This window comes from Chiloscyllium punctatum, chromosome 40 (assembly GCF_047496795.1).
Source record: "Chiloscyllium punctatum isolate Juve2018m chromosome 40, sChiPun1.3, whole genome shotgun sequence".
NCBI classification, from domain to species: Eukaryota; Metazoa; Chordata; class Chondrichthyes; order Orectolobiformes; family Hemiscylliidae; genus Chiloscyllium; species Chiloscyllium punctatum.
In genome coordinates this window covers 13,701,746-13,722,955 of record NC_092778.1, presented here as the reverse complement: position 1 = coordinate 13,722,955, position 21,210 = coordinate 13,701,746, and the positions used below count along the sequence as shown (strand labels likewise).

Genomic DNA, 21,210 nt, shown 5'->3' with positions numbered 1-21,210 from the left:
TCTGCCTTTTCTTTCCTGTCCCAGAAAGTCAACACTTGTATTTTCATGATATTTTGCCTTCAGTGCACAGCTTTTAACTACTCTTTAGCGTGGTAGAGTAAGTGTGTGCAACCCTTGGAACCTTAAAACTCCAATTGGGCCCTTCCATTTCACCTCAATTTTGTAACTGTTACTGGCATGCTGTCACCAGGTATTTAAAATGCTCTCATCAGAGAATTAGCTGAGAATTCTGCACTATTTGATCGAGGAATTAGTCAGATATATCCAATCCCAACTGTAACATTATAGGAGACACACACAGTATTCCACAATACAATACAACAGCTATCAGTTACATGAAACAATGTAAAATATCTCTACCTTTTACAGTACAGGAATCCAACAAGTAAATTCCCCCTTCCACTGACAGGCTCTAAATGCTTGGAATCAGACACCAATTGCAGATACTGTGAAGGGAGACTTTGCATGTCTAATACGGTGCATTCCATTAACCTCAAGCTTTAAAAACATGGAATCAAGCTACACTGGGGGGTGACTCATTCCTCCTCCTCCACTACAGAACACCATCAACATCAGTTTCATTCCTTGTTCAGATTAATACAGACCTTTAAACTTTTTAAAGAAAGCATTGAAATTATTTCATTTCCATGAGTCTGTTTGTGCCTCAGAATCATGTTTATTTTGTTACAATTTCAGATATGACCAATAAACTATGCTATGATCTGGCTGGGGACCAATTAATTTTCTTCAAAGCAGACCATATTTCAGATCCTGGATGCTCACTAAAAAAATACTGAAACAAGATTCCATAGTCTTGAGTTTTCCACAAAGTTATAACAATTAAACAATTATATATGCATCTTATACTCTAACATCCAGAGTTAAGGTAAATCTGAGAAACAGGCAAATTACAGTCAACTGGTACATCAAAAAGCAGATGTGATCAAGACAGATCCCATGGAATTCGCAGCATCCTTCTCAGACAAGAGTGATCACGGAGTCATAAAATATTCTTTGAAAGCTCTGTCTCCTTTACAAATACTTGCCATTATTCACTTACAAATATTTAGCCTTAACTTTCAAACTCCATCATGGACTGCCTCAGTTACTGTCCAACGGGGATGTGAGCAATCTCTTCTCAACACTTAATTCCAATGAATTCCAACTGTTGCATTCCAGCATTGATTCATGGGCAGAATTCCAGGTCTGTTGTGTACAGCTTGCTTCACTAGGCTGCTCTTGGCCTTTGGTTTCTCCAAGGTCCAATATTCCTCAGTTGCACTTTGCAAATACTATTTGTGGGTTTCTGTCTTCCCCATTCTTAGTTACCTGTACTTGAATGAATGCCCAGATCCTCAGACAAGTTGCTGCCAACAAGTGCTCACTTTCCAATCACTCAATCTCTTCTCCCAATACTGCATCCACGCATCCAACAAGACTACACTCCAGCATCAATGGCACAATTTCAGTACTTCTGCTACTCGGAACAGAATTCTATTGCCAACAGGCCTATTTTGCAAGAACTGTCTGAACCAGCAAATGGCAGCACTTCAGCAACATCTCTCATTGAGACATTGAGCAACAGTTCAGCAATGACTCTTGAACTATTCTGAGTGACCTTTTAAAACTTGCTAACAGGCCCTGTTCCGTTCCTAGGCAAAAAGCAAATTTGGCAGACATCAGAACATTCTGTGGTTTGAATGTTAATATATCCAGCCAAATTCAGGGCACAGAAAAAAAATGTATTTTGTCACAAATTAAATAGCAGTTAAAATTGAGTTCATAGGAGGCTACGAACCATCAGTAATCGATTTTTGATTGATGTCGTATACTAGAAATTATTATTTCAAGATTCTTGGCAATTATAACTTCTATGCACATACTGAAACAGAAAAACATTAACAGGCATCCAATTTAAGACTGAGATGCGAAGTTCATTTTTCTCTCAGAAAAATGTTAGTCTGTAGAATTCTTTTCCCACATAGATCATTGAATATTTCTAAGGCTAAGTCTTGATTCAAAGGGAATCAAAAGTTATAGGGTGTAGACAGGAAAGTAAGAGGCGATGCCAAAATCAGATCAGTCATGAACTAATCAAAGGGCACAGCAAACCTTGAGGAACTAAATGGCCTACTCATGCTCTTAATTCATTTACTGTTCCAATTCTCAGCATTGCTGTTATTTGACGGTGATCTGTGACATAACGCATGACAAACTTCAAAAAGCACTGCATGTAAAATTCATGGCAAAAGTTAATATTCCCAGGTTTCCATTGATGCTGTTTGCACCTGCACTATGCTAATATATACACAGTGCAATGGTTGAATCCCACACAGGAGATCTTTGGGAACATACAAATTATAGCAAGTGGTAACGATATGGCCTCTCAAGTCTATTGTGCCATTTGGTGAGATCTTGGTCGATTTCCTACCTCGGTGCATTTTCCTACATGATCATCCTATCTTGACACCTTTGAGTACAAAAACCTGGCCTGTGTTTTCTGTCAAATGGATTCAACAAACTTCTAAAATCTTTAACTTTTGTGGTGACTGCAGGAATAGCAGGGCTTGACTTCCAATGTGCCAGCCCAGTCAGGCACAGCATTGTTTCCCACTTTGGGACATGTTATAACATTAAAGGGTGTTCTCAAAATGCAGGTTTGAGGTTGTTTAACAGCAGAACAGATAGCTGCAAAAGTGCAGATTTAAAGCATTGTTAAATTGTGCTCTGAAAGCCTAAGCAATGAATTGTGGTAAGAATATATCTTGTTTAAAGGAATCGCCCTTGTTTCAATGATATTGTTCAGCATCCTAACTTTGGCATACTTCAGCTAGAAGGTGACAAAAGCAGACTTGCTTTTAAACTTGAGCACAGAAATTATGAGGAACACATAAACAGCTCCTTTCATCATCTATAACATTACAAAGTTCTTTGATCTTCAGATCACACCTCTATCTTTCTAAAGTGCAATCTGGAGCATGGAAATGAGGTTTGAGTTGTGCTCAGTAGGGATAGCAATTGACTTCACTGTTCCTGAACACAAAGCAGGAGAAACTTACCCTGGAATGTGCACACGTAAGAACCAGGTTACAATATTCCAATTGCTGAACAATGACCACCTTTCATAAGGTGCCAGCAGTCAGCTATTATTGCTCTCATTGTACTTTCACTGCCAATATGTTCAGGATAGTTGAAAAATAATAAACATCAACGAAGGTGGGATGCATCCTACGATACTGCTTGATGCATATAATATTATCTTGCTCTTCATCGACAGAGGTATCAACTGATGTATTCCGAGGCCACATGGTGCAAAAGTTTGTCAATTTTTGACTGTGCTTAGTGAGCTACTCTTACATAGGGCATTGGATTGGATTGATAGTTAGGCCAGAGATGGAAAAACGCAAGTCCAGATCAGCTTTTGCACTGTGTGTGTGGATGGTCAAGGCAGCTTTGGATTTGGTTCAGAAGCATCCCTTTCAATAGAGCATAGAACAATACAGCGCAGAACAGCCCTCGATGTTGTGCTGACCTGTGAACTAATCTAAGCCCATCACCCCACACTATCCCATCATTATCCATATGTTTATCCAAGGACTGTTTAAATGCCCCTAATGTGGCTGAGTTAACTACAGTGGGAGGTAGGGCATTCTATGCCCTTACCACTCTGAGTGAAGAACCTGCCTCTGACATCTGTCTTAAATCTATCACCCCTCAATTTGAAGCTATGCCCCTTCGTACAAGCTGACGTCATCAACCTCAGAAAAAGACTCTCACTGTCCACCCTATCTAATCCTCTGATCATCTTTTATGCCTCTATTAAATCCCCTCTTAGCCTCCTTCTCTCTAAAGAGAACAGACCCAAGTCCCTCAGCCTTTCCGCATAAGACCTTCGCTTCAGACCAGGCAACATCCTGGTATATCTCCTATATACCTTTTCTAATGCTTCCACATCCTTCCTGTAATAGGGCGACCAGAACTGCACACAATATTCCAAGTGAGGCCGCATTAGCGTTTTGTACAGTTGCAACATGACATCACGGCTCCAGAACTCAATCCCTCAACCAATAAAACCTATTACACCATATGCCTTCTTAACAACACTATCAACCTGGGTGGCAATTTCAGGGATCGATATATACGGACATCACAATACCTCTGCTTATCCACACTACCAAGAATCTTTCCATTAATCCAGTATTCTGCCTTCCTGTTATATTCTTCCCAAAGAGAATCACCTCACATTTATCTGCATTGAACTCCATTTGCCACCTTTCAGCCCAGTTCTGCATATATCCAAGTCTCCCTGTCACCTGCAACATCCTTCCACATTGCCCATCACTCCACCAACTTTAGTATCATCTGCAAACTTACTAACCCATCCACCTATGCCAGTGTCCAAGTCGTCTATGAAAATGACAAACAGCAATGGTCCCAAAACAGATCCTTGTGGCACACCACTAGTAACGAGAATCCAGGCTGAACATTTTCCGACCACCACCACTTGTTGCCTTCTTACAGAAAGCCGGTTTCTAATACAAATTGCTAAATCACCTTCAATCTCAGGCCTCCGCATTTTCTCCAGTAGCCTACCATGTGGAACCTTATCAAAGGCTTTGCTGAAGTCCATGTACACCATGTCAACTACCCTCCCTTCATCCACATGCTTGGTCACCTTCTCAAAATTTCAATGAGATTGGTGAGACACGACCTGCCCTTGATGAATCCACATTGACTATTTCCAATTAAATTGTTGCTTGCCAGATGATTATAAATCCTATCTCTTATAATCCTTTCCAAACCTTTCCGACAACAGACGTAAGGCTCACTGGTCGATAACTACTTGGGTCATCTTTACTGCCTTTCTTGAACAAGGGCACAACATTTGCAATCCTCTGGTACGAAACTTGTAGTCAATGATGACTCAAGGATCAAGGCCAAAGGCTCGACCATCTCCTTCCCAGAGAAATCTTGGAAAAATCCGTTAGGGCCCAGGGGACTTATTTACTTTCACACTTTCTAGAATTGATAACACCTCCTCCTTACTAACCTCAATCCTTTCAAGTCTAATAGCCTGTATCTCTCTTGTCCTCTACAATATTCTGCTTTTCCTGAGTGAAAACAGATTAGAAATATTCATTTAGCAGCTCTCCGATCTCCACAAGGTCCACACACAACTTCCCACTTCTGTCTTTGACAGGCCCTATTCCGACCCTCGTCATCCTTTTATTCCTCACATACCTATAGAAAGCTTTAGGATTCTCCTTTATTCTGCCTGTCAAAGACTGCTCATCTCCCCTCCTTGCTCTTCTTAACTCTCTCTTTAAATCCTTTCTAGCTACTCTAACTCTCCACCGCCTCATTGGAACCATCTCGCGTCAATGTCACATAAGCCTCCCTCTTCCGCTTAATAAGAGATACAATTTCTTTAGTAAATCACAGTTTCCTTACCTTATCACTTCCTCCTTGCTTGACAGGGACATATCTATCAAAGACATGCAATATATGTTCCTTAAACGAGCTCCATATTTCCACTGTCCCCATACCCTGCATTTTACTGCCTGATTCTATGCCTCCTAATTAGGATACCTTACTCAGAATTCTCACAGAAGCAGGCCACATGGTTAAGATAGCAGATGAAGCCACAAAGTATTACCAGTTAGTTAGATAGAACTTCAAACGCAGAGGAAATAAATTGCAAAACAGATTTAGATAATTCAACTAAATTATGTTGGCTTCATGCACTTCACAGGGCAAATGTACAGTTTTGCTGTCATTGCTTCTCAGTTCTAGGTGGCTTTACAAAAGCAAAATCCTAATGTTTGGAAAAAAATCGTTTATTTCTTTTTGCAAGTCTGTAAATACTTAAATCAATTTTACCAAAATAATCAGACCCCCTCATGTATCTGTGGCCATGAAAACATGCAATGCTCATTTTGAATTCTGCCCCACAGCCATCTCTTTCTCTACTCCATACTTTCCGTAAGTGACTCTACCCAACCTCAGTCACTCCACTTCTTCAGTAGAAAGCTCATACATTCCCATTTAGGTCTTTTCGCTTCCTTTGCCTCTCTGGCCCTCTCTCCTCCATTTCCTGTGGACCTCTCCCGCACTTTTTTCCTTCCTCTTGCTTTGCTACCTAGGAGTTCTCGCCATTTCCTTTTCTGGATTGTGCTAATTTTAGGCATATGATTGTGAAAGGGTCCTCTTCAAAACAAAAATTCAAGTTTCAAAATCAAAAATTTACTAAGAAAGCAAGCACATTTTCATTCCCCTTCCTGCAGCATCAATTCATGGAAAAACAAGATATTCAATTACGATGATTGCAAGATAATCTTTCTTGAATTGGCAATACAGCCAGATACTTACAATGATGTCCTGAATTTGATTTCATCTTTTTCCACCACCTGATCACATGACAGCCCAGCATGGTCCTTCCACAACACCTGACACTTCCTGCAACTTTCCTGGAAAGAACAGAGGAAAAAGATGAAAGAAAAAAAATAAACCATATTCATCTAGGTAGAAAATAAGAGATCTAATGCACTTCAGAAAAATGGAAGAAAAAAGGTACATGGGATAGCGAAGGCAGTGTTTGGTATGCTTTCCTTTATTGGTCAGAGCATTGAGTACAGGAGTTGGGAGGTCATGTTGCAGCTGTACAGAACATTGGTTAGGCAATACTTGGAATATTGCATGCAATTCTGGTCTCCTTCCTGTCAGAAAAACGTTGCGAAACTTGAAAGGGTTCAGATTAGATTCACAAAGAAGTTGCCAGGGTTGGAGGATTTGGAGAGACTGAATAGGCTGTGACTGTTTTCCCTGGAGCATTCGAGGCTGAGGGGTGACCTTATAAAGGCTTATAAAATCATGAGGGGCATGGATAGGGTAAGTGGACAAAGTCTTTTCCCTGCGGTGGGGTAATCCAAAACTAGAGGGCATCAGTTTAGGGTGAGGGGAGGAAATTTAAAAGGGACCTAAGGGGCAGAGGGTGATGCATGTATGGAATGAGCTGTCGGAGGAAGTGGTGGAGGTTGGTACAATTACAACATTTTAAAGGCATCTGGATGGGTGTATGAATAGGAAGGCTTTCGAGGGATATAGGCCAAGTGCTAGCAAATGGGACTAGATTACATTAGGATATAGGTCAGCATGGATGAGTTGGACCAAAGGTTCTGTTTTCATGCGGTACATCTCTATGACTCGATATCACACTGTTACAGTTTGAAGTCTGCCATTCTGAGTGTTATTTTTCTCTATTCCCTGTTGTAGCAACAATGGCGAGATATAAAAACATTTTTCATCTTTCAACAGATTCCAACAGGAAGCAGAATTAGCGTCTTAGAACAAAACTGGAGATTTTTTACAACATTTTAACAGAGACATTTTCCCAGTTCAAAATTATTCCATCTAATGCCCCTAGTGTGGCTGCTCTCTGCTCCCACACTCAAGGAATTCTTACTCAGATGCAAGTTTGAACAAGCTTCTTGTTTACAGGGGGCATCATTCTTACAATGACCCCCTAAATTTATGTGGCATGTTAAGTAAAGAAAAATTGTCCTAAGCGTTCCACGCAAGTATAATCAAACAAAAATGCACACCAAGAACAGGGATATTAGGACAAGGGGTGGATCCTGGCCTGATACAGTTACACCTGAAGAATGCACACAGGAAATGCATTCAGAATCTATGACTGGCTGACTTGGCCCAAACTAGGGAATAAGACTAGAGACATGGCCAATATGCACCAATACGGCACATCAGATAGTGGCTCTTTAAGACTAAAAGCAGCATCATGAACACCAGCCTGAAGCTTTCTTAATTCCGTTGATTCATCTAAAATTATGTTGAGTGTTTTTCGGTTCCGTATTTGAAACTCCACCTTCGCCTGATTACAATTCTAAGCACATTGAGCTGCACCAACAATGTACTGGTTTTCTCTCACAGCATAAAATAGCTTCAAATGATATAAAAATATACTGATATACACTTTGCAGTAATAAATTCATTACTTTCTAATCAAGGACATGGTTAGTGCATTAGAATAAAAAGAAACCAGTCAATACAAAACAAATTGATTTCGGTTTCAAGACATGTTAGGTAAATATTCAAACACCATTTTCTTCACAAATACAAAACACGTGTTTAAAATCAATATAAAAAGTATTCTAGTGCAAGTTTTACCGATTAGTTTCAGTTTTGTCAAAAAGCAAACCTTTAAGTAAATGAACATCACTGATCCAAAGGAATGTGGATGAACAGTGAGAAATCAGAACAATCTGTATGTTAGGAAGCCAGCCTGGATGGACAAATGCATTAAAAGGAGTGCAGCCATCTTACCAGCCTTTTAATGCAAAGCTATGGTACATTTTATGAACTTTCTCTAATAGACAGTTGTTCAAATTTATATTACACATTGTGCCTTTCAATAACATTTGCTAGCTACTTCCTGTATGAATAACAAATAAGAAATTGAAGGTACTAAATTAAAAATATTCATTCCATATGCATTTATTAGCGATCTTTCAGCTCCATCTGTTTGTCTCAAAGTTGCGGAACACTGAGCTTCAACCAATGATTACTGATGAACCTCTGTCACTTGCACCTCTTTTGATAGGAGGCATTGTTGGCCTCTGGGCTCAGTGCAATTAGATGTCCTATGGGCTTTCAGATTGACCTCAAAAACGTCTTGCACAATACATTGGCAAAACCAACTGAATGAAAGGAAGAAGGGAAGAAGGGAAAGTACTATTATAGAGACCATTGTTCTTTAAGTGACTATTGCAATTTTCCATCTTCCAGAGACCTTGCATATAATATGGCAATATACATTGCACAATTTAAGTCTGAGGAGAAGTGCGTACACCAAAATCCTCATTTGTGGTCAGTATATTGCTCAGTAGAGATACTTTAAATATTTGTGCAAGTGTTCGCTATTTCAGGCATGCCCAGATGTACATATAAAGCCTAGTTCTATTTAAGCCACTCTTTCATATACCCTGTTTTTGTCCAGTTTGAATTTTGTGCTGGAGGCTTATAAATGTCCATTCTTAATGCTTAACTCATTGGTGGATAAAAATTGGAACACTGGAAAACTAGTTATAACTGGAGATCTATATAGAGTTTAAAGTTTTACTTGATGGCAGTCTCTTCTGAGTCTGAAGGTTGAGTTTAAGCAATTTTCAAACTCTAACATGTAAACTCATCATCTCAATACTGAAGGAGGGTTGCATTGTCAGAATTCCTGCCATTCAGGCAAGATGCTAAAACAAGGTTTTGTCCACTTACTCAGGTGGATGGAAAAGATCCCAAGAAATCATATGAAGAGAAGCGAGTTCTCCCAGACTACAAGGAATTAAGGAACAGAGTTGTTCAGATGTTTCATCCATTTGGTGAAATATTGAATGGTGAATATCTGTATTTAACTCCATTAGCTACCTTGATTCTGTAACTCGTAACATCTTTGCTTAACAGATTTGTTAGAATATTGCCAGAGCTCAAAAATTACAGCTACAAGGAAAGATTTATAGGCTAGTGTTATCTATCTTGAGAGGCTGAGGGGTAATTTAAGTGAGGTTTATAAAGTTATGGGGGGCTTTGATAAAGTAGGAAGCAAAGACCCACTTGTGTTATCTGAGAGGACAATTACTAAGGGCACAGGCTGCCAACCAGGTGTGGAAGGTAGAACCTAAAATTAATTGTTAATTTATTTTTGCTCGTTTTTCTTGTCTTGCACAACCACATGAGGCTGAAGGGTCTTTCTGTTCTGCAACATTCTTATGTTTCTATGATTTAACAGAAGTCCACGAATTTCAGTTTTGAAATTTTCAATTGACAAATTTTTGGGGGACAGTATTCCACATTTCCACTGTTTTGTGTGAAAAGTGCTTCCTGACATGACTCTCAACTACCTAACCCTGCTTTTTACGTTATGTTGCCCACGGCCCCTTATTTTGCAGCTGCCCAACAGGAATTGCTTCCCACCCTCATCCTGATTAACATTCATTCCGAACTATTTAAAAAAAAAATTGATTGATTGCTCATCACTTTTCCTGTTTTATGGAGGCCTTGTGCTTGCCTATTAAACACTGACAAAAATTAAAGGTCATTAACTGGTGGTGCATGACTTATGGATTCTGAAAATAGGCATCATAAATGTGTGCTCTTTCTTTGATAAGTGAAACACATGGAATTATGGGATGCACTAAGTTGACAAAATACTTGGGCAGTTCTGCTCTGTTTTATACAACATTTAGAAAACCTGCTATTCTCAGTTAAAAAAAAATCACACAACACCAGGTCATAGTCCAACAGGTTTAATCGGAAGCACACTAGCTTTCGGAGCGATGCTCCTTGCTATAAATTTTGTGTTAGGATTGAGCCCTCCACTATCAAATGAAGGAGGAGCAGTGCTCCGAAAGCTAGTGTGCTTCCGATTAAACCTGTTGGACTATAACCTGATGTTGTGTGATTTTTAACTTTGTACACCCCAGTCCAACACCGGCATCTCCAAATCATGCTATTCTCAGCAGAGCCATAAAACAGAACTTGTTATTTTCTTCAAAGAGTGCCACAAGAACTACTCTGTCTAGCAGAACAAGTAGACAAGGTTTTGCTTAATATCTTGCCTTAAACACAGACGCCCTTAGGAGTAAAATGATGGGAAGCCAACTGTGCTCCTGTTACAAAGTGAAGATGGGATGTATATTGCAAAAAGAAAAGTTAACACTATGTGTAATAGTGTTTAGCTGAGTTATTGTTTAGATATTGCAATATAAATGATGGGATTACTTATTTTTAGTCTTAGAGGATCAGGTGCATTTTAAGTATTCTTTCTGGGTCCTTCATACTCCTATATGATTTTCTCTACTTTGTTATACCACACACAAGGAATTTATCAAAAGGAAGATAAGCATTAATTTGACATTAATTGGCAGTTTCACTGAGGGAAGCAAAGAGATGCCTGATGTGAAAAATGGAAGAAATATCATATGTACAGTACAGAATGCTCTTTTGATGTGTGGGCCTCCCTTGGGCACATAATCATATACTGTTGGAGCAAAAGCAGCTCAGCCTGACAGTGTCCACTGCTGATACTGAAAAGAGATCCATTTCCTGTTGATAGGGTTAGTGATGTAATTCAGAGAAATTAAGCAACATGAGGTAAGAAAGAGATTGGAGCTATTGGTTAGGATCCTCAAGTTCTTCACATCTAATTGTGCTCGCTAGTTGTCTTTATTAACTGACTTTAAAAATGCTTGTGAACAAACATTACTACGTGAAAACAACTGTGCCACCTAAATATATTGGTTTATTTTGAAAATACAGTGGCAGAGCAACAAGCACACATGATCCTGGTGGTTTCACAGCAAAACATGAAAAGATGTGATTCCAAGGGAAAATCATTTTACAGTTTAAATGCAAACCTGGTTCAGTGACTGATTACATATGAGTTTGCAAATAATAGGTGCAGTTAAGAAAAATTTCCTTGTCTTGAAGTAGGCATGAGCAAATCTATTGCAAAAATGTTTCTCTCTGGCCTGTGTATTAAGATCAGAGCTCAATTCTGATACTGCATTGTAAATTGTGTTATGGTTGGATTTAGCCCTCTATACCTGTCTATGATATAAATCTATGATATGAATTTGGCAAAGATGACTATCCACTGGGCTAACTGCTTTAGGGTAATTCAATCTTTGCCTAATGTGTTATCATTGAACCGACATGAATTTGTAGAACATGGAAATCACAGAGCGATAAATAGGGACCTGAATAATTACATTCACGTGTTGGCCTTAAGCATAATACTTACGTATTTTTTTCTGACGCTAGTCAAAATTGTTGATATTCAAAAGCACAGAGATGAAATTTGAATTGTACTGTTGTTGCTTTTTGTTGGAGTTCATTAGGGAAGGAAAAAATAGCCAACGTTGCCACTCCCAATTACTATCCTATGGATGTTGTTGGATGATGTAGCATACCCAGGACCCAACTCCCTGAGGCAACAGACTGCCAGCATTCATTGTGAAATTTTGCCAATGAATGATGGCCAACTGCTTCAGGAAAAAAAAAATTAAAAACAAAGGAAAATTTAAAAGGGGTTAAAAGCCCTTCCATCAATAAAGTCCAAATCTTCATGATGGATAATAATCAAATCATTGTGTAATGTTCATATTTTCTGATAACGAAAGTAAATATACCAGCACATTAACATTTTTCCCTTCACAGATGATAGCACTTTCAATATGCAAATATTCATACCAGCTTGATGTCTCTAGCTCGACTTACTATCCATTCGATTCTTGACTTAACAATGTGGCTGCGGTTAATACCAACTGTGGGGGTCGGTTAGCTCCATTGGTTAGTTTACGATGCAGTGATGCCAACATTGCAGGCTCAATTCCTGTACTGGCTGAAGTCACCAGAAGGTCCCACTTTCTCAATCGCGCCCGAGGTATGGTGACCTTCAGGTTAAACCATCACCAGTCATCTCTCTCAACTGGGAGAGCAGCCCTTTGGTCACCTGGGGTTACGGCCACTTCACCTTCAATACCTTCTGCAGGAAGCGCTGCAGCAACTTATCAATCTTATTGCAGCAGCATCTCTAAGCCCTCAACCTCAATTACCAAGGCAGAAGCAGGCAATACTACAGAAGCTGTTTTCCCTGTTTCTAACCATCCACATACATGACAGCAACTTGGACAGATTTTAATGTTCCTTCATTATTGCTGAGTCACAGTGCAAAATTGTTTTTCTCCAGAAGCATTATCAGGAGAATTAACTGACAACCTTCTTGGAGCAAAGAGAAATTGATAATAAACTAGCATTGCTGACAGAAGGTAGTGAAATTTCTGTACAGCGCAAAACCATAGCAGATCACAGCTTCTACCACAACTGTTCTAATAGAATGAGCAAAGATAGCCAAGACTGTGCTCATAATAAGACTCTCACCTGAACATTGAAATAAAACATCTTAATTATTGAAAAAAAATGCTTCCTTTTGGAAACTTACATGAGTTTCCACCAGCTGTGTACATGTGTTCAAAGAGACTGGAATCCCTTGTTTAGTTAAGACCAAGGTTTGTTTAAAATCTTGTCACTTTTTGATTTCTTACAGTTTTAAGGATACAGGGTACCGGTTAAAAGATGGTTGAGGTTTTGCGGACCACAGATTTTTTAATTTGGTTGGGAGTAAAGCAATTGTATTTTCATATCTTGGAAGCTCATGTGTAAATTTCTCATCAGCCAAAATACCACAATAAAAGGTAAAGTCGCTATAGGCCTATCAGACCATAGGGCTGCCCTCTCGGAGACAGGCAACTGATGGTGGTTTACGGGAGGTTCACTATTCCTAAGGTGAGGGGAGAGACGGAGAATGTGGGAGCTTCAGGATAACCTCAGCTAGTGCAGAATTGAACCATGCTGTTGGCACCATATTATCGCAAACTAGCTGCCCTAACAACTGAACTAACTAACCCCATACAATAACTTCTGCCCTTTCTACAGCCCTTCTCTACTGTATAAAATATATTACCAAGACCCCATCTTTCAAGTTGTAGCTGGAATCAGTGGTAGTACTTTCACATTTGGGTCTAGAGGTTACAGATTCAGGTTCCATTCCATACTTTAAACACATAATGCAGGCTGACACTTCAACGCAGCACGAGGGTTCTGCATTGCTCATGATGTCATCTTTTGAATTAGATGTTAAACCAAGGTCCTGTGGCAGTAATTTACATATCTTAGGGAACTATCCAGGTCAACATTTACCACTCAACAAACACCTTTGAGAACAAGTGAACTGCCCCATACATCTGTGAAACATTGCATTGTGAAAACTGACTGACTATCTTGCTTGGGAACATTACATCCTTACATTTCAAAAATATTCATTGTTGAGGGATTTGAACATTCAAGAATATGAAGGTGTTTGAATTAATTTACTTCTCCTTTCTAACTTGCATTATTTCCTCTCCTCAAAATCTGTAGTTTGTGCCTATCACTGGTTGAAAATCTCTCTCTCATTTTGCCATTGTTCCTTTTGCTAACTCACCACGTCAAAGAGTGACTGAACTGCCCCTTTTACACCATGCCAGTTTACATGAAGTTCTCCATCAAAACTATGAGTGTAGGGAATAGGAGGAAAAAGATAAAAAGAGTGAGATATTGAGACGAATCACTGCCACCAAAATAACCAAGTGCACTGAAGTTTTAAAAGTTATGAAATGTTCTAATAGAGTGAATAGTGAAAGACTACATCCTATGATGTCTAACCGTTAAGTGGTTATTGATGCAAAATTGTCGTTACAAGTGAAGATAGGCAGGATAATTCTTTTCCCCGCAACAGCTTTTGCGCATAGAACAGCTTACAATTGGCAGAATGCAGATCAAAGGGGGACATATTTGAAGCAAAGATAAATGCAACACTTCAGGGAGAGTTAAAAAAAAATGGAAAATGAGGTTTGTTTTGAGCCACTTTAGCAACGAGTTCTCTCCCCATCAGCCTGGGACTATCAGCAGAATATTCAACTGTAGAACACCATCACATCCGATGATGACCTGATACTTATTTAATAGCGACTGATAAATGATAACATAATCTGAAATCTACTTTCTGACTATACTGCCCCTGAGTACAAAAAACTTTATTGTAGGCTCACTGCTGTTACCTAATTCAGCACAACCTGAAAATCCGTCTGGGTCTCACTAGTTCAGTTCCATTTTAATTAGTCATAGAGTCATAGAGATGTGCAGCATGGAAACAGACCCTTTGGTCCAACCTGTCCACGCCGACCAGATATCCCATCCCAATCTAGTCCCACCTGCCAGCACCCAGCCACATCCCTCAAAACCCTTCCTATTCATATACCCATCCAAATGCAATTGTACCAGTCTCCACCACATCCTCTGGCAGCTCATTCCATACACGTACCACCCTCTGCGTGAAAAAGTTGCCCCTTAGGTCTCTTGCCTAGAACCATGGCACCAAACCATTTTCAACTTAATGGTTTTAACATTCGATAGCACAATTACTTCCAACTGAAGAAAGAGGAATTAAAAAAGGTTTGAGAAGATTGAATTGGAATACCGAGTAGAGCTCCATGATTATCAGGCAAAAGCAAATTACTGCAGATGCTGCAACCTGAACTGAAGATCACAATGGATAAAACAGCCTTTGGACAGCTGGGTTAATATACATATCTATCAGAAACCAATTCCTTACTCTATCACTGCTGCATTGCTAAATAAGCAAATTGTATCATGCTCTACTTTGAACTGTCCTCTCGCTGTGGACATTTTCAGCAAATTAACTAAAGCAACATGTAAACTACAGTTTAGTGAAAATAATTGGCATTCATAGAGTCAGAGAGACATACAGCATAAAAACAGTCCAACTCATTCATGCTGACCAAGCTTCCAAACTAAATTCGTCCTATCTGCCTGCATTTGGTCCATATGCCTCTAAACCTTTCCTATTCACGTACCTGTTCAAATGTCTTTTAAATGTTCTAAATGAATCGGCATCTACCACTTCCTCTGGATGCTCATTCCACATATGAATCACACTGTGAAAAATTTGGCCCTTAGGTCCCTTTTAAATTTTTCTCCTCTCACCTAAAATTTATGCTCTCTAGTTTTGAACTCTCCTGCCCGAGGGAACAGATCCTTAGTATTCACCTTATCTACATCCCTCAAGTTTTTATACACCTCCATAAGGTCACCCATCAAACTCCTATGTTACAGGGAAAAGAAGTCACAGCCCTATCCAGCCTCTCCTATAACTCAAACCATCCAATCTTGGTAACATCCTGGTAAATCTTTTCTGCATCTTTTCCAATGTATTAATATCCTTCCTTTGGAAATAAAAATTGGTAGAGAGTAGGGAAACCGCTCATGGATGAGCACTTGAAATGTCATAACCTGAAAAGGAAGACACAACAAACCCAGATACTCTAATCACCCTATCATATATCAAAGACATTTCTGAAATGACCACCAGACTACTCCAGCCCTTAAGCATTATGGTAGCCCAGAAACCCACCACCACACTAAACTACTGATGAAGTTAAAGTATCCCATACCCACAGCCATCAGAATGAACATGATATACAAAATAATCTGTAAGGGTCTGCATCAAACATTACATTGGACAAACCGGCCACCAAAAGACATGACCAACTGTCACTGGTAGCCACGCACACAGACGAAGAGGGACACCAGTTCAATTGGTACAATACATCCATCCTAGGAGTGGCCAAACAGAGACACGAGCGGGAATTCCTAGACGCCTGGCATTCAAACCAGAACTCCACAAACAAATAGATTTGAACCCCATTTACCAACCTCTCAAACAGAACTGGAAATTATATCACCGACCACAACAAATCAAGACCCACAAATAGCAAGCCAAACAAGTTAACAACGCTTCATCAGAGCCTCACTGATGAGGTTACCTAGCATGGTGATGGAATGGCTGAGAACAAACCCGTCAGCTCAGCGAGCAAACCCACAACCTGTCCCAAAACCTGAGCTACAAATCTTCAAAATCTTAATCTCGTCCCATTTCCCTGCAGTTGGCCCATATCCCTCTAAATCCTTCCCATTCTGGTACCCACCCAGGTGCCTTTTGAATATTCTAATTATACCAGCCTCTATTACTTCCTCTGGCAGCTCATTCCATACATGCACCACCCTCTGCATGAAAAATGTGCCTGTTAGTTCCCTTTTAAGTCTCGACCCCATCACCCACAACCTATGCCCTCTTGCTCTGGACTCCTCGACCCCAGGGAAAAGACCTTGCCTGTTTACCCTATCCATGTCCCTCATGATTTTATAAGCCTCTATAACAACATTACCCCTCAGCCTCCAACATTCCAGGAAAAACAGACCCAGCCTATTCAGCCTCTCCCTATAGCTCAAGTCCTCTAACCCCGGCAACAGGCTTGTAAATCTTTTCTGAACCCTTTCAAGTTTCACAACATCTTTCCTATAGCAGGGAAACCAGCATTGCACACAGTATTCCAATAGTGGCCTAACCAATGTCCTGTACAGCCGCAACATGACCTCCCAATTCCAATACTCAATGCACTGTCCAATAAAAACAAATACACCAAACACCGCCTTCACTATCCTGTCTACTTGGACTCCATTTTCAACAAACTATGACCTTGCACTTCAAGGTCTCTTTGTTCAGCAACACTCCCCAGGACCTTACCATTGAGTGGTTAAGTCTGCCTTGATTTGCCTTTCCAAAATGCAGCATCTCATACTTATCTAAATTAAATTCCATCTGCCATTCATCAGCCCATCTGATCAAGACCCTATTGTACTCTTGAGGTAACCGTCTTCACTGTCCACTACACCTCCATTTTTGATGTCATCTTACTAACTATATCGATGTTCACATCCAAATCATTTATATAAATGACGAAAAGCAGTGCATCCAGCACCAATCCTGTGGCACACCACTGGTCACAGGCATCCAAGTCTGCAAAGCAACCCTCCATCACCCACTGTCTTCTACCTGCAAGCCACTTCTGTATCCAAATAACTAGTTCTCCCACTATTCTGCGTGTTTGAACTTTGCAAACTAATCTACCTTGCGTAGTGAATGCTTTTTTAACCATGAAACCTTTGATTATAAGTATACCTTGTAAAATTGAATTTGATTTTTAACTTATGAATACCATCTTTGGGCAGATCATTCACTTAAAGTTGTATACCCAGTTTGAAAAAAAAATGGGCCGCGCCATTTTTTGGCCTGAAACTCAGGCAGGACTATGTCTCAATCAGCCACCTTTTCAAAAATCAATCCTAGTTTGCTGAATTTTTAAAGCATTTCATTTAAATATGGATTCAGCAGATAAGAAACTAAAACCTGGAACTAAAAAAAACTAGATCACGCCTTGTCAGAGCAGCGTGTAAAGCCACGCCTTCAAAGTGGAAACACTGCAGTAAACACTGGTTTTCAGTAGTGACTGAGCAAACCCTAGTGGTGAAATAGGATTCACTTCTGACACAAACTGTTTCAGCTGAACGATAGAAGTTGTTGCAACTCTCAAAAAATTGCTGTCACTTTGAAAATAAAAATTCAACTGGATAGGGTGAATAGAAAGAGGACAGTTTTGCTCATTTTCCTCTCACCTTTCACTTGTATTTATTAAAGCGGCCTAAAGCACACCACTCCAGTGCTGTTTGCTGGTCATCCTCTCACGTCAGGGTGCAGTTAAACAGAAAAACAATTTTCTTGCAGTAGCTGGAAAGCTTAAATTTTGAAGGAAGTCAGCTTACAATTTCATTCTGATGACTTGTCTTAGAAAAAGCAAGGAGTTGAAACAGATGCTTATACACCAAATATATGTTAGCTAACTCGTTTATTTAAACTCTCAATGTCACAACTCATCACTTAAAGGGTGTATTGGTTTTCAGGAGATCCTTATCCCTATTCCCCTGTTCTGTATTTCACACTCTTTAAAGAAAACAAATTAGCATCACAATTGCTTTAGATTCCTTTTCTCCTCTCTCTTGTTTTATCTTCTCTTCACCTGAAGGCATTGATTCTTGGGCCCCTGATTACCTTGCCCAGGAGCCAGCATATACAATCAATCAGTCTTGGAACGCAATTCAACTAGATGAGTTTTCATAGCTCAGCTCAAGCTTGTCTTCACCTTATGTCCCATACAGGTATTTTCCAGCAGATGTCAAATGAATAACAACTTGGAAGGGAATCCTGGATGCTTTTTCACCATGGACAAACGTGTCCAGGATAAAACAGCTTTTCCACTAATCTTAATTATCCATTCCCTCCATCACTCATACACAGACATGTACCATTTACAAGGTGCACTGCACAAACCTGCTAAGGCTCTTTCAACACCAACTTCCACACTCCCAATTCTATCACCTATGGACAGCAAAGGCAAGGGAGCACCATCACCTGCAAGTACCCCAACAAATCACACACTGTGCTGACTTGGAAATCTATCCATATCCTTTCACTTTCTTCAGTCAAAATCTCAGAAATTCCTCTCTAACAGTACGATGAATGCACCCATAACACAAAAGACTGTAACAGTTCATGATGGCAGTTCACGAGAATCTTCAAAAGGATAATTAGGGATAGGAGTTCATGCTGACCTGACCATGAATGACTAAAATGAAAACAAATCTCATTTCCAATATTTCTGCATAATGAACCATGAGGCAAGCATGCTGCCTCTGGGTTATTTTAATTCTGAATTATTGTGCAACATAACATTATGCTCGGTAGTTAAATTGTTCCTTGACACTATTTGTCAAATAACATTGTGCCTGGTCAATATCAAGACCAAACTTTAGAAACACATTAATACACCAATAATAAACATGGGGAACATACAGAACTAGGGTACCAGATGGCAAAATTCTGTGCCCATGTAACCTTTCAATACTGGATTCAAGTGCCGTCCTGCCAGATTAGACAAATGTCTCCTTTGGTGATTACTACTAATTCCTCACTGTCAGTCTTGGCATTTGCAGCAATGATCAAATAGAAATCTTCTTTATATAGCAGGTTAAAAGTCAAGAGTTGCATCAGGCTTGCAGCTTTTGGGAAGTTTAAAACCACATTCTCAAGATGAAGAAAAATCCATATCTGAATATATCCAAGTGGTCTATCGCATGACCTGCAGTCAGGCAAATATTCTATTTCAGAGAATGATTCTGATTTAATGGCCTTCATTAAAAAGTTTTAAATTAACAATTTAGTCATAGCCTTTGAATTCAGCAATCCTTCCAAAATTTTAAAACTCCTGCAGAAGTTTAAGTTTCTTTTAAGTTTATGCTTACTGAAATACGCGAGAAGGTAACTAGGAGAGTCGAACTAAGCCAGTCTGGCAGCTGGGGAGGCTGAATCTACTTTATATACAGGTGCTAAAAATAGCTCTGATTATCAGCAGCAGTCAACTCTAACCTCACACGAGTACTGTGACCTTTCACTGTGTGTAGAAACCACATTGTGTTATAACGTCTATACTTCAGAATTGTATGAAAATAAATGTAGGCTTCATATTAGTTCCACACTGACAGAAACTCTCTCAATAGGAGACCTTTTTTGCGAAGAATAAAAACATTGCCACATGCTGTGTTGTTTAAAAAGGGACATAACTTTGTAACTGCAAGTATTCAAATACTATAATTGAGTTTAAAAAAATTGTAAAGGTGAGTGCAACATTTCATACATCCATATAAGGACATATATACAGCAACAGGCATTAAGTAGTCACAATGATACAGATGCAACAGTCTCTGTAAACAGGAAACAATGCAGCAATGCACATTAAATACATGCACCACTATCTGAACATTCTTTTGAGTCCCCATTGAAAACAACCTCTGATCAACCTTATGGGTACTCCTGGTCATTATTGCTGCCTGACAGGATTTATTGTGCATAATTTGGCTATTGCTTTTCTTACAATAGCAATATCACAAAAGTACTTCATTTTCTGAGAGCTATTTAGGACATTGAGTTTGAGAAAGGTACTATATAAAAGCAAGTAATTCTTTTTTGAGTTAAAGTGTCTAACTATGACTCAATATGTTTGAAGTGCAGTAATCAGCTGCATTGACAAATAGGACAGCCATTCTGTGCACAGTGAGATTCGATATTGATAGAGGAAGGAATATTTATTTTAATAACAGCAGAATACCATAACTCTTCCTCATGCAGTAAAGTAAAACTAGCAACATTTATCTGAACCAATGGAACAGGATGATCGAACGATGGGGCCACAGTTTAATGACTCAGGAAGACTAGATCACTGATAACATAGTACTCTGTCAGTAGTACATTGAACTGCCAAACTGGAAAATGTTCTAAAATGGAGCATGAACACATGACCTGCTAACTGAGAGGTCACCAACTGAGCCAAAGTCCATTTTAAACAGAATGAAATCAGATTAAACAGAACTAGTTATCTGTCTATATAAGCTGTTACTGAATCCCAGAGCAAATCCTGAAACAACAAGTATATTGTACTGTTAACCAATGGTCTCTTGCCTCAGTCGCTGCTTCCAAATGTAACAATTGTGGAATCTGCCCGGATACAAGGGGGAAAAAAAATCAAGCTATTTGGAGAATGAAGTAATGCAGCTGATTAAGCAGTTAGCAGCTCTGCAAGTTTCACTTGAAGCATACCTTCTGTCAACCACATGGAAAACCTAGGAAAT

The 21,210-nt window shown here is 39.4% G+C and overlaps 1 protein-coding gene across 1 annotated transcript in view; it reads right to left on the bottom strand.

The window, feature by feature from the left end:
* rnf216 (ring finger protein 216) overlaps nt 1-21,210 on the bottom strand; it is a 226,483-nt gene that overhangs the window by 38,396 nt on the left and 166,877 nt on the right. The window contains exon 14 of the mRNA XM_072559323.1: nt 6,370-6,467. Within this exon, the coding sequence (XP_072415424.1) occupies nt 6,370-6,467 (98 nt within the window). The remainder of the gene's footprint in view (nt 1-6,369; nt 6,468-21,210) is intronic.